Source organism: Quercus robur, chromosome 9 (genome assembly GCF_932294415.1).
Source record: "Quercus robur chromosome 9, dhQueRobu3.1, whole genome shotgun sequence".
In the NCBI taxonomy this organism is placed as follows: Eukaryota; Viridiplantae; Streptophyta; class Magnoliopsida; order Fagales; family Fagaceae; genus Quercus; species Quercus robur.
The window spans coordinates 52,400,166-52,414,411 of NC_065542.1; the positions used below are offsets into that span (position 1 = coordinate 52,400,166).

General features: G+C 33.9%; 1 protein-coding gene across 3 annotated transcripts; it reads left to right on the plus strand.

Moving 5' to 3' along the window:
• Positions 1–425: 425 nt before the first annotated feature.
• On the plus strand, positions 426–11,486 carry LOC126699038 (serine/threonine-protein kinase MHK). 3 transcript variants are annotated; one of them, XM_050396586.1, is made up of 18 exons: positions 427–620; positions 1,700–2,007; positions 2,112–2,190; positions 2,703–2,771; positions 2,907–2,996; positions 3,835–3,973; positions 4,105–4,207; positions 4,333–4,385; positions 5,374–5,440; positions 6,674–6,785; positions 6,904–6,969; positions 7,095–7,163; positions 7,236–7,293; positions 7,431–7,535; positions 9,124–9,161; positions 9,267–9,312; positions 10,829–10,904; positions 11,111–11,486. In XM_050396586.1, exons 2-18 carry the CDS (start codon positions 2,000–2,002, stop codon positions 11,238–11,240), a joined length of 1,308 nt encoding a protein of 435 aa, XP_050252543.1. In that variant the 5' UTR covers positions 427–620; positions 1,700–1,999; the 3' UTR covers positions 11,241–11,486. The 3 variants fall into 3 exon arrangements, 2 of the variants coding, with proteins under 2 accessions (XP_050252543.1, XP_050252544.1); XM_050396587.1 differs by having other exon boundaries at positions 9,127–9,161; XR_007646674.1 differs by lacking the exon at positions 9,124–9,161 and having other exon boundaries at positions 426–620; positions 11,111–11,288.
• Positions 11,487–14,246: the final 2,760 nt, after the last annotated feature.

The window sequence follows — 14,246 nt, forward strand, 5'->3', positions numbered from 1 at the left end:
TCATTGTATTCATTTTCAAGAAAATGAAAATACTAAAAGTTGTATTCAGTTTTTATATTCAAATCCTATAATTTTTTGAATACTAAAAATGAAAATTAAATACAAATACAAAACTAAACAAATTTTTTAATAGTGAGTTCCCAAAAAAACTGAAAATGAATATACTCATTTTTTTTCTCAAACCAATCCGGCTCTAAGAGCCAAATTGAAAATTTGAAATTTAAAATGAAAAACAAACCTAAAAGTACACCTCAATTTAATACTAAAATAGTTGGGGGTAATATCGTAATTTTGTGAGGGGACTCTTTCCCAAAGTACCAAACACATCCCAATCTTTTACTTTTCCATTCAAAAAAATAATTATAATAAAAAAAAAATTATTATTATTTTTTTAAAATAATATTTCTTTGGTTTCTTTTTCCTTCGCTTCTTCTTCAGAATTCTCGCTCTGTCTCTCTTTTTGGCTTAACAAGCACTCAACACTCTCTCTCTCTGAAAGTTTTCTCTCTCTTTCTCGCTGTTTCTATTTTCTCCGAGAAAATTCGTGATACGCATTGGCGATTTTCAGTGCACGTTTGGCTCCTCAGATCTTTGTCTATCGATTGGTTTTGCAATCAAAGGTGAGAGCGCGCTCTAAACCTCTTTCGATCTCTCTCTCTCTCGATTTTTTCTTTCTTTTTGTAAATTTCTGAATTCGCGATTTTCTGTTTGGTTTTCTTGTGTCTCGGACTCTCTGATTCATCGACAATTCAAAAATGCGGTTCGATTTTCTGTTTGGTTCTCGAGAAAACGGAGGAAAACGAAAAAAAATGAAACATGTTAATCATTATATGTATATTTTATATGTGTTTGACTAATTTGAGTGATTAATTGCTTGAATTAGCTTGGTTCTCGACGACTAAATCTGTTTGATTATGTTTAAAATTAATAATTTATAGTGAATTAGAGTTTTAATTTTAATTTGATCTTGAGTATGAAAGATTTTTTTTTTTTTAATAGATGAGCTTGAAATTAGTGGGTGATAATTTTGACATTCTGACTGTATTGCATATAATTTCGAATTTTAAATCCCTAATTTTAGAAATAGTTTTAATATTAAAATGTTCCTTATATTAAACATTATATTTATTTATTTATGGGATCATGATTTGCCTCTGATTAATTCCAATCATAAATCTTTTAAAGCTAAAATTAGAAAAGATATCAAAATTTTGTATCATAACTCATAAGCAAGAATATAAGGAAATGAAAAAAAAAAAAAAAATCCACTTATCTGGGCCAAATGGGTGTCAGAGTTTGGTTTAGGAGATTTAATTTGACGTTTTGGTGTCTTCCGCTTTGTTTCTGTAGTAATCAAAGGGAGAAGTTGTTACTCAAATGACTATGTGACAATTCAAATAATCATCCATTGGTGTTTTTACTCAAATGGATTTTTTAGTAGTCTTGTGACTTGTTACAAAAATTTAATCGGTCATGTGATTAAAGTTGACGTGAATGGTCATTTGAATGGCCATGAAACGTAATGGGTTGGAGGAGAATCCTTCAAATTGGTTGTCCTTTTTGGTGAATTGTTAGGTCTTACCATTTTCTTAAATAGTTTATCTTTGCTTTTGTGTTGTGGGTCTTGAGAATTATACTAATTTTAGTAATCATTTAATTGTGGCTTGGTTTCCTTTTTTGTTGTTGTTGTTGTTTGTAGATGGGCTATATGTGATGTAGATGTAAAACAAAATGGATTAATATTGACACGTGGCCATCTTATGCTTGGAGTTCCAGTGGAAGTTTGCAACATGTTGATAGATTCTTCATTGGTTTTCCATCGCTCCTATAATGAAAAGTGGATTTTTTATGACATCAAATGCTCCTTGCTATGTTGTGGAACTATAAAATCTCTAGAAGCTAGTTTCAGACACTGTGCTGACAGTGTAGACACCTCTGTATGGAGGTTGATTGAATTCCATTGAACGATTTCTGACTACAATTTTCTGCACCTGTAATTATGGAAAGGTTAGTTCATTGGTTATGCTTTGGATTTTGTATGATTGAAAATTCGAATTCTTATTTTCTTTTCTCCAGTTTGGTGAGCCTAATGCTGTGCTTCTGTTTTCCAGATATAAAATTTTGGAAGAGCTTGGAGATGGTACTTGTGGTAGTGTATATAAGGCCTGGGATAAGCAAACAGGCGAGATTGTAAGCATGTCCTTACAAGTCAACATTATATAAATATACTTTTAGTATACTTCTTAACTATTTATATTTTTACTAAGGTCTTTTGTAATGGATTATCTTTCCTTACTTTTGGAATATTATATTTTTACCATTCTGTTTTCTTGTATATGCAAAAGAGTCTCTTTTGTGGTTGCCGAATATGCAAAGAGCTTTTGTAAATCATGGGATTCTGAGCTTTAGTCATATCATCTGTCAGAGTTCTTTTGGCAAAAGTACTAACTAATAAGTGTTAGATACTCAGTCTGTGTTTTTAAATTAGAAAAATTTTGTGAGATTTTCAACTATGAATTTATGGTTGGGTAGTTTTCATGTTGCCTTTTCCAATGTTTAACAATATTACCATCAGTCTGAATTGTTATTCTATCTCACCTTTTCTAGAATTTTAGAAAGTATTGTTCTCTTGGCCATTTTTTTTTTTTTTATTAAAAATTTTCCATTGTTCTATGGTTCTGTTCTGATGTTTCTGATCTCAGGTTGCTGTCAAGAAATTGAAGAGAAAGTTTTACTTTTGGCAAGAACACACAAAGTTACGTGAACTCAGGGTAGGAGCTGTGGTGATTTTGAATGATAAAACATTGCATTATTGTACATACATAGCTCCATACATGCACATGTATAGATTATGTATGTGTATTGTGTATGTCTGTATATTTTACTGATAACCTTGCCTTTGGCAGGCTCTTCGTAAATTGAATCATCCCAATATCATAAAACTGAATGAGGTTGTCAGGGAAAACAATGAACTCTTCTTCATTTTTGAATACATGGTAAGATGGTATTTTTTCCTCTTTTAGTCATTTTTATGTTGTGACTTTTATGCAGAAATCCCAGGAAACCAGAACCTGTCTTCTGATGTTGTTAAATATATTCCACTGAGCAATGGCAATGGTGCATGATATATGCTTGTTTTATTTTATTCAAGCATGTTTGTCAGTACAACTTTTATTGATAAGGTTCCTATTCCTGATTACTTCAAACAAAATTTGATGTGATAAACATAATTATTTTTGATAAAATCAAATCGTAGAAATATGAATCTCATTGGTAGTAACAAATTGCATGCAGTCAAAAGTTGGATGCATTTAGACTTTGAGTGACATGATTGTCTTGGAAAATGTTATAACTACTTATCTAAGTTCACTTTGGCTTCTTCTAATATATCTATAATCACACAAAAGAGATTGAATGAATTATGAATTTTTTCTCCCACTCAAAAGATGATTTCTTGGTTTCAATTCAAAATTTTATTATATTGAGTGCTGGTTTCTCAGATCCTTCCCTAGCCAACATTAATTTGTTTAGCATGCACCGATTCACTTAATTGTATTATAATATTTCATTCTGCCTTTTTTCCTATGAAATAATTGTATTATAATATTTCATTCTGCCTTTTTTCCTATGAAATATTTTCCATTATTGCAAGTATAATATAGCAAGATATAATTTCTAGAAGCATGTTTCTGTCCTATAATTTTTCATGCACATCAATCTCATGCTTTTGAAGATTGGATGAATGCCTGGCCAATTAAATTCCATTGTTTTTTTTTTTTTTTTTTTTTTTTTACCTTTTCTGTTAGTGCTTGATTTTGGACTTCATCTCTCCAGGATTGTAATCTTTACCAACTAATGAGAGACCGACAAGGATCCTTTTCAGAAGAGGAGATCCGTAACTTTATGTCTCAATTGCTGCATGGACTTAATCACATGCACAGAGATGGATATTTTCATCGGGATCTAAAACCTGGTAATACATGTCTTCATACTTTTAGTTGTGTGTTCATCCATCTGTGTTTTAAGATCTTTCTTTTTGTCTTTGTGAAGAATTTTATGAATTTATTGTAACACAAATAATTAGAGACCTTTTTTTCCTTGAAGAAAATTTGCTGGTGACAAATGACCTTCTAAAAATTGCTGACTTTGGACTGGCTAGAGAAGTGTCATCAATGGGTCCTTATACTGAATATGTTTCCACACGGTGGTGAGTCATATCAAATTATTTATTCTCTCTGTTGGTGTGTGCTTGCACAATGATTATTCTGTTAAATTTTACACTTTTAGTTGGGAATTATCGGCAATCTTAATTTGGGTTTGTACATATGCTAGGTACCGGGCACCGGAAGTTCTGTTGCAGTCTTCGTCCTACACTCCTGCAGTTGGTAAGCATGTTTATCTCCAAACTCATTGCAGATTCAGCAGAAACTTAGCTACTATTCTTTTTGTTTTAAAGTGTTTAGCTACTCTCTCTCATACAAAGGCTGGTTATGGGTTGGGTTGATTTCCTAAGCCTGTGTTCCACTTGACTGAAACTTATAACCAAACTTAACTTATTTTGATAATTCATTTGTAATATTCTTTAAAATTCCATAAATCTGAATTATTACATTTTCAACTTAAACTAACATTAACCAGTCATTGTGACACAAACATTTATTGAAAATAATATAGTGTTCCTTAAATATGATGATCAAACTTATTTTAAAGTTTAAACCCAAACTTACTGGCTTTACAAGAGAAAAGAAAAGCATATTTTCAGTTTATCTACAGGTTTAACATGCCTGCTGTAATTTTAGCTGCACTAAATGACCTTTGGCATGTTGATCAATTAGGGGAAGCATTATTGATACTAACTTTTATTCTTTAAATGCCATGGTATAATGGATTGCTTTTTTAAGAAAAGAAATTAAATGTCTAGGTTTCTGATATAGAAATACACAATACACAATATATATAGGTATAAATATAAAAAAGATATATGAATGTGTGGATATAGAAAGGGAGTGCTGAGTTGCTCTTTTGAGTTTGTCTCTCAATTAACTTGGTAACTCATTAGAAGCTTCAAAATGAGCCTAAATGAAAATTATTCATTCCTTCTCTCTCATTTTTATTTTTTTAAATTAAAAGACGACGACAAAACACATCATGGGGATTAGGATTCTTCTATGGCTGTTTTTGTTGCCTAGAGCTTAAATTGTTGTGGCCATGATCTTTTCACTTATATTGAATGGACACTTATGCCCTTAACACATATATTTATCTGAAAAGATGTTTGAGCCTAATTATCCCTGGAATACTTAAATTTCTGGTTACTGGTTCTTGGTTTGTTTTCCTATTTGAATGATGACTAACAAACTAACATGTGTACAGACATGTGGGCAGCTGGGGCGATACTGGCTGAGCTTTTCACTTTATCCCCTATTTTCCCTGGTAAAAGGTGATTTTATCTCCGAAGATTATTGTCTTCCATTTTTGTATCCTTAAAGGAACAAATTAGAATTTTAATGTCCAAATATTAGTAGACTATGTTCATGATTAATGTGATTAATTAGTTACAAGTTTTGAACTTGTGATGATGACTGGTGAAATAGTAAGTAGTAACCATTAACCAATTGTTTTGGAATTTCTGGTATGGGTAAAGTTAATAATGGGAATGGTGAGGCTTGATCATTTTTGTTTGATTTATGTTGGTTTGCTCCAGTTTTTTGTATTTTCAACAAGTGCTGATGCAGCTCTTTTATCTCCCAATAATAATCTTTCTCTAGAAAAAGAATCAATCCCTTCTTTTAATCTTTCTACTCTATTTGATATAGTTTTTGGTGATTTAAAATATTTTGTCATTCCTGTCCATGGCTTTAACTGAATTTTCCTTCACTCTTGTATTTGACAGCCTGCTGGTATAAGTTAATGTACAAATGGCAGCATTTTCTAGGCATGACTCCAGCTGTGGCTTTCTGCCTACCCCGTAAAAGGCTATGCATATATATTGCATGTGGATTTTTTAGCAGAACTGCATGCTGTTGGGATGATTTAAAAAATAAATAAAATTATGCATTATAATAAGTTAGAGAAAGTCAGGAAGTTGTCTAGCGAGCTGTATGCCTACTATATTTACATCACAAGGGTCATCACCTGAACAATTTTTGCCATCTCAGCAAAGTCTGCTAAATTTTTGGGTCAGATATACTATACCCTATTTTCCTGTAAAAGAGTAGATGCACCTTTTTTTTGCTTATACATGCAATGCTACTTACCACTAAAATAGTTGTAAGAATATGAATCATTCTGTGCTCCATTTGCTCAAGCCAAGTTCAGCAGATGTCCACCTTTACGGTTTGTTATTTACTTGGACGGTTTGAATATAAAAGTATTCCCAAACGTAGGTGAAAACAGCTGACCTAATAATATAAATGGGGCCACACCCTATTGTTGTTTATTTATACATATATGTGTGTATGTACATATGTATTTATGTTGTAGAAAAATTATATACTGTGTTTTATTGGATATTTAGGGGAATTCTATTTTCTGATTTACTTTTAATATTAATTCAGACCATAAGAGGTTGCAGAACTGCCTGATGTTCCATATCAGTCTAAACTTTTGAAATAAGAGAAACTATGATAACTTAAAAACTGACACCTTATAACATAGTTTCTTCAATGGGCAGTGAAATAGATCAATTGTGTAAGATATGCAATATACTTGGTATGCCGGACCTGACTATTTTCCCTGAAGGGACAAACACTTCTCGATTACTCGGCATTTTTAGTTATGAAGAGGTAAGCTTTTGTTGGACTGGTGTTCAATTTCTTGTGTTTTCATATGTTTGTCTCTCTCATTATCATTCATTTTTTTTTATAAGTAAAAATTTAAATTACCATTCATTCTTTTGTGTAGATTTCAGCCGCAAACCTTTCCGATATCATTCCAAATGCTAGTTCAGAAGCTATTGACTTGATTTTGGTGGGTATTGTTGATAAAGCATGCTTCCCTTATGATTTTTACAATCAAATTTGTTGACTACATTTGAATTTAGTGAATAGCACCGTGATATGATATCTGATACCTTTCTTCTTGGTTGTCCATAGCGACTATGTTCATGGGACCCTTCAAAGAGGCCAGCTGCAGATGAAGCATTACAACATCCTTTTTTCCATGTAATATACGTTCTCAAGTCTTCTTTTTCTACCCTATAAAATTGGTTTAATGTATTAATATGTTCTGCATAGGTGGGTTGGGTTCCTTATCCACTTCGTGATCCACTTGAGCTGAAACTGAGCAACACTGGTAAAGGCTATTTGTTTATTTATTCTTTTTAAATTTCTATAATGCTCAATTCTAATTTCCTCAGATTTTTTATTATGTTGTTTCATATTAATATTTTCAACTTTAACTTAATTTTTTCCTCCTGCACTATCCTTCAGGAGCAAAGCCTAATCTAGAGTTGAATTTATGGGGCTTTGGTCATGAACCTGAGGACTGTTTTCTTGGCTTGACGTTGGCTGTGAAGCCCAGTGCTTCAAACTTAGGTAAACACTATTATGCCCCCTGTATTTTGTATCTTAGCACATTGGTGTCTACTTTTACACTTAAATGGAGAAAGTGATAGTAGTATTTTTCTCCACTTACAGTCACCCCTCTTTTCTATGTTAGCTACACATGTAACTTCGAGTGTCTTCCCTTGTTCTGGTCAATGCCAAAATCTTTATCTAATTGACAGGGCTTGCCCTGCTTCCTTGGCCCCACTGGAACAGTCCCAGTCCCACTTCTGTTTTTGGTTGTTTTGGCCGGAGATTTTGTTCATCTAATCAGGGTCTGGGATGGCCCTCCCTGTTGCTGACCCTTTGTCATTGCAACATATAGGAGTGGTTGGTTATATCGGTTGACCGTGTGAAGTTAAATCTAAGCCTTTTCATATGGTTTTGGAAATTTGTCAGATGCAGGTCAGGATGGCTTTAAAAAAAAATAAAAATTATTACTTTAAAAAGGAATATAAGAGCCTGTTTGGGTAAGCAATTTCCACAACTCAATTCTCAGTTTCCATAACTCATAACTCAAAAATGGTGGGACCCATAGCAAAAAGGTTGTTTGGCCAAACGATAACTCTGTTTCCATCACTCAATTCTCTGATTTTTGAGTTATGAGTTATGGAAACTGAAAACAACAAAAGGCTGTTTTCAGTTTCCATAACTCATAACTTAATGGCATTTCCGTAAATAAACACACATGAGGGACCCACGGCCGCAACTTTTGACCACCTTTTTTTTTTTTTTTTTTTACTGGTTCGTCTGTTCTGTTCTATTCTTTTCTTTTTTTTTTCTTTAGTACCTAGACTCACCAAACTTAGTGAAAAAAAAAAAAAAAAAAACCCAGACCGAACAGCCAACCCAGGAGGAAAAAAAAAAAAAGAAGCTGCTAGTGGAAAAAAAAAAAGAAAAAAAGAAAAAAAAGCTGCACTGTGACAGGCGTGGGCCCTCCAAATAGTGTGAAAAATAGTGAGTGATGGAAACTGAGTGATGAAGGCAAACGGATGTGAAAAATTGAGTGATGAGTGATGAGTGATGGAAATTGAGTGACGAAAAAGGCTTACCCAAACAGGCCCTAAAAATCTCAAGCTGTTGCACAGAAGTCCACTAGTTTGTCTTGAGAGTGGCCACGTCCTGCAAAATGCTGAAGGGTAGAACCATATCAAACATACCTCTCTCAGGACCAGCATTGAGTAATGACCCTTTGTCAGGATGGCCCTTTTTTTGTCAAGAATTTTGTCTTATAAAATGAGTTAATATATGACCTTTTTAAGATTCCCCATTGATTCCCATTGATATACTCAACTGGTTGGCACCTCTTGGTGTTCCAATGGAGACATCCATGTTCAATCCCCCCTCCCCCAACTATTAAATAATCAATCCATATTTCTTTCTAAAATCAAGCATCTTATAGCAATGCCTTCTGTTGGAGCAAAGTTCTCTAGATTCTAGGAATGGTTGATAGTAGTTCTGTGGATTGTCTGGTCTCTTCCTTGCAATCCATTTTTTTTGGTCTTCAACTAAACACTTCCCACTTGTTTTGGATGGGATGTATTTCACTTTTGTTTGACAATGGAACTGTTTCCTGCAGAAGTGTTACATAATGTTTCTCGGGGTATGATGGGAGAGGTGAGTTATAGGGCTACTGTTCAGCAGTATATTGTACTAGAAGCACTCTATTCCCCTGTGAGACATTGTATTTTTTTCTGATATTATGTGCTCTTCATTATGCAGGACATGCTGTTTTGTTCTGGTTTAAAGGATGATTCAGATCAGTCAGGTAATGCTTAGGGTTCATTTCTTCTAATTAATGGGCTCTGCCTTGAGGAAGAAAAATATATTTCTATACTCCCTCTTCCACTAGCATTTTTGTTAAAAGCATGCCTAAGAACACTTAGGGTTTGTTGTTTTAGCTTAAAATGCGAGCTTATTTTCACTGCTAACTTATGTACAGCTTTTTAGAGTCTAATTTTTCTAGGTATAACTGTTCTTCCTTCTTTCTTTCTCTTTTTTATTTTTTAGAGCCAATGAAAATATGTTCATCTGAGCACATTCTTAAAACAAAAAGCATCATGTATAAGGTACATCTTAGTATCTTACCCTAAGAAGCATGGACAACAAAATCCTTTGCATGTTTATGTCTGAAACATGTCATACATGCTTGTGACACTATTGCATGCATGTCCGTCAAATGTCCACCGGACAAAAAAGAGTTTTTATTTTTATTTTTTGGACATCAGACATGGTCTCTCTCTAACTCTCTCGCTCTCTTTCTCTCTTTCACACACAGTCAAACTCTCGATTTTCTCTCTTGCCCTCTCGATTTGCTCCATCTCTTGGCCAATCTACTATGAGTCAGTCAGATTTATGCTGCTTGAATCTCATCAGTTAGTCTATTCTCTCTCTCTTGGCCTGATACAGCAGTATCTTTTTTCACTCTCAATGTGAAAATCCCCTAATGATCTCTCTCTCTCTGTTAAACACTCCTGGTCTTCTGTCTTGTTCTCTGTCAGTCAGATGGGTGCTGCTCAAAGCTTATCAGCCTCTCTATTACCCTTTCTGGGAAAAAATAAAATCTTTAAATGTCTTTTTATTTTTGGTTTTTATTTTATTTTATTTTATTTTATTTTTTTGTGGGGGAGGGGGAAGGCAAAAGCAGAGTAATCAACATGATGCTTTAAAAAAAGTGTAGACAAAAATAAAAAGAATATATCATTTAAATGAAAATGACATGCATTTGAGATAAAGTATTGAGTCTATTGACTGCTTGCTCTTTGTTTTGCGCAAAAACAGAGTGCCAATTTAAAATTTTTTAAAACCTTTTAATAGTTTAACAGTGGTCATACTGAATTTTGTTATTTTGTACTTATTACAATTGAACACTTTAATTATATGGCATTATGGTAATCAAGGATTCAAAAATATTAAAAAAATGTGTGATAGTATGTCAACTAGCAACTGAATTCTTTAATTATGATGCTGGGAAATTTGAGAATTTCTCTATGTTCACTTGACAACATTTATCCCTGGAAACATGTAAGAGGAATATGGCTGATGTGGGCTTTAGCTAGACCAATCTTAAGATTAGATGCACTAATAGTGGACGAGTAAACATTAAGTTGGTATTATTCCTGATTTCCCTTACACTTCTTGTTCAAGGCAGAAAGTGTGAGTTTCTTATACTTCTGGTTGTCATAATAATAGATCTAGCTACATTGTTTCTTGGAAAAGAAAGTTTTCTTTTCTTTTCTGTTTTGTGTTGGCAGCTAATGTGTCATGCTTACCTTGTGTTCCAGTTTTTTGGCCACTAATTACTCCTGATCGAAATAGAATTCAACCCCCTGTGGAATCTTCCTTATCCTTATCTTTCAGGTCAGTTCATTTGTGCCCATAATCATTTATCCTGCTCATTGTGTATATTACATAGGACTGGATGTAGTGGCATTAGAGAACTTTCAAGTCATAATAGTCTTCCCATAGATTGCTGTCCAAAAGCTGTTAAAAATTCTGTATAATTTCAGCTGTAGTTACATATGTTAACATAAAGTTCTGCTTGTTACAATTTTCCTTCTTGACAGTTCAATTCAACATCCATCAATAGGAGTTCCACAATCTGCAGGGTTCTCCATTTCTTCTCTGCAGCCTAATATCTTAGATGGCCCATTTTTGGCCATTTCCTCCCCCTGCCAGAAAAGTCACTGCCTATGAGTGACTAAGTTAATAAACTGAAATTTTCAGGTAATTTGGGGTTGTAAATTATTTATTTTCTTTATGTAAAGCTCTATCACAGTTACAGTTTCTGCCATTGCATTACGATACTGTAGAATGTATTTACAGAGAATATTATAAGAGGTAATTTTTATAGATTCCGTGATTACATTACATCCCTTAATGTAGAATGTATTTACAGAAAAGTTCATATATCTTCAATTCATATTCTGAAGGTATTGACTATGTATAATCTCTTTGTTTTTTTTTGTTTTTTGTTTTTTTGGTTCTCTTCCTTTTTTCATAGATTCGAATGGTGCACGGTTAGATTATTAGATATGTGGTTTATGTGTACATATATGGGTGAATAAATCAATAGAATAAAATTTTCAAATCCAACTTCATTTATTATGATCATTCCTAAAATGACTTGTGATGCCTGACGGCATCTTGTGAGATAAAATTTTTAGCAATTCACACCCCCATAAGATATACTCTGTAGTTGATGGTTTGGATATGAGATGAGCCAGTATACCCTATTCTCCGGGACATTGTTGAAGAACTTTACTTGAAATATGACTTATGTTTTCTACAAGCCACCTCTGATTTTCGTTCAAACTTTCAAGGAGATGGCTTCTCTAACTGTTAGTAACAATCAGAGCTCACAAGGAAAGGTGGGGTAACGCCAATTACCCTCCTAATGGCCGCTAAAAAACAACCGAATTTTCTTCATACTCCTAATGGTATAGGGCACAAGGCAGGCATTCTTCAAGTTCAAACTACTGTTTACCTCTCTTCCTGCTATTACTAGTTACAATGAGTGTCTGACAGTGTTATTGTCGGTCCTGGGCTACTTGGCTATTGACACTATCGTCTTTCTTGTCTTTTTAAGAAGTTGGGCAAATTGTGTGATGTCAAGGTTCTCGAAATGCGCGCTTGATGATAATCTTGGGATCATAATGTCAATAAAGATTTTGACCAACTCATGTTCATCATACTTTACATGACAATTGAAGGCTATGTTTTGCAAACGATGAATATACTCGTAATCCTATGCCCATATTTTGCTCGGTGTTGTTTAAACCGATCAAAGTAACTTTTCCTTGTCGTGGATGTACTTGCTACAGAATTTTCCGTTATGGACCTATTGCACCAAGAACTGGCTGACATATTCCAGGTACAAAGCTGGCTGTGTTGGTTCACTACTCACTTATATCTTAGTTCTCATAAATCATATTCTCATATCCTAATTCCCTATTTTCTCTTAACTCACTCTCTATTGTGTTTGGCATCAGAACTTGGTTTAGTTTTCAATTTAAAAAAGCAACATTAACTCAAAATTGCAGACTCAAACGGTACTCCAAAGAAGAAAATAAGGATAGCGGCACGAAGAAAGAATAAATCCAATATTTTCAAGTTGGTCATATCTCAAATTTCAGATTTCCCCCAAATCTCATAATTTCACCATATATCTGATATTTTTCAAGATGGAAAAAGATAAATCTTGAAACAAATCAACCTTGTTGCCTTCAATGAGAGAGTACCAAATTTGTTTGTCTAAATGAGGAAGAAAGATGAGCTTGAAGGTGAAAAATGCAAAGGGCGTTGTTTGTTTTGCTCAGTTTACTGAAACCATGCTTCTTTGGTAGTTGGTAAGTCATGCTCTCTCTATAAGCATCACCAAGCACTTCGTCCGTTCCCAGGCCAAAATAAACAAAGAAAGAAATAGACGAAGCAAAAGTGAAGAAAGAAAGATGAGAAAAAAGTGTAATTACCCCCTTTGAGTTATGAGTTAAGTGGCATTTTGGTAATTAAACATGAGTGGTGGGGTATTATCGCACTCAAAGTCAGATACTCATGTTGGGGTGGAGTGCTATTCTCCCAAATCTCAAGGGAGGGGAGTGTAATTATCCCAAACCAAAATCTAAAAAACACTAAAAAGTTGGTTGGATTCTCATCACTCATTCTCAATATTTTGAGTTGTGTAATGAGAATTGAGCAAAGAGAATTAAACCAAACAACTCAGATTTTGAGAATTGAGCAATGAAAATTGAGTTTTGTGTGATGGTTTTGCTTAAACCCAAACCTTCCATTCAAAAGCTCTTTGAGGCACAACTCAGATTCACTTGCTTGTGGCCTTATTGCATCCAAGAACTTGCTGAGATATTTCATGACATTCTCAAGAGTCCACCATACATCATAAATGTTGAAGTCTTGTCCTCTTTGGGGTACGGTTATTCAGCAATTCAACTGGATAAGGGGGGACCTTTGGACCAAGTGTCAAGGCTCCCCAGGAAGCCTTTTATGCTCGTTTTCAATCAAAGCAGCCACATCTAAAATGGTTAACAAATTGTGGTGTAGTTTTCCCAGTTCCCATTTCGTGGGTCCTCGATGCTTTTATCTTGTTGGTTCTTTTCAATTAAGCAATTTACTATTGTTGTTTTGGCCTCTCGGTGGAATCCTTGACTTTCATTTGCTGAGCAACTTCGATGAGCTCAAATTATGTCTGTTACATACTTTGCAACATCTCGTATAGCAAAGCGATTTGAGGATCCACCGTTCCTTAGTTGGACTTCACGTTGTTCATGTGGTTCGGATTGATTATTGTGCAACAATATATATGTTTGTGTTAAATGTTCCCTTGTGGAGTTGCCAGGAATATTGGGATTGCTTTTGTCACATCACCACGTGTCATGTCTTGATGGACTTGCTTCTTTGACTTGAGTTCAAGATGGAGAGTTGAGTCCGCTATTAACAAATGCAATTTGCTTGAATAAAAAAACCATAAACAGAGGAGTAAATTTAATACCAACTATCAAGTGGGATCTTAAAAAAACGTTTTGAAGGAATAAAATGTCAAATTTCAATTGTGACTTGAAAAGTTAATTAGGTTTTTTAGTTAAAGAATGAAAAATTAATTTGATATTCTGTTATGTGAAAGGAAAGTCTATTCTTTGTTAAAGAAGTAATGTATTCCTAGTCTAAGAGAGAATATGAAAATAGTCT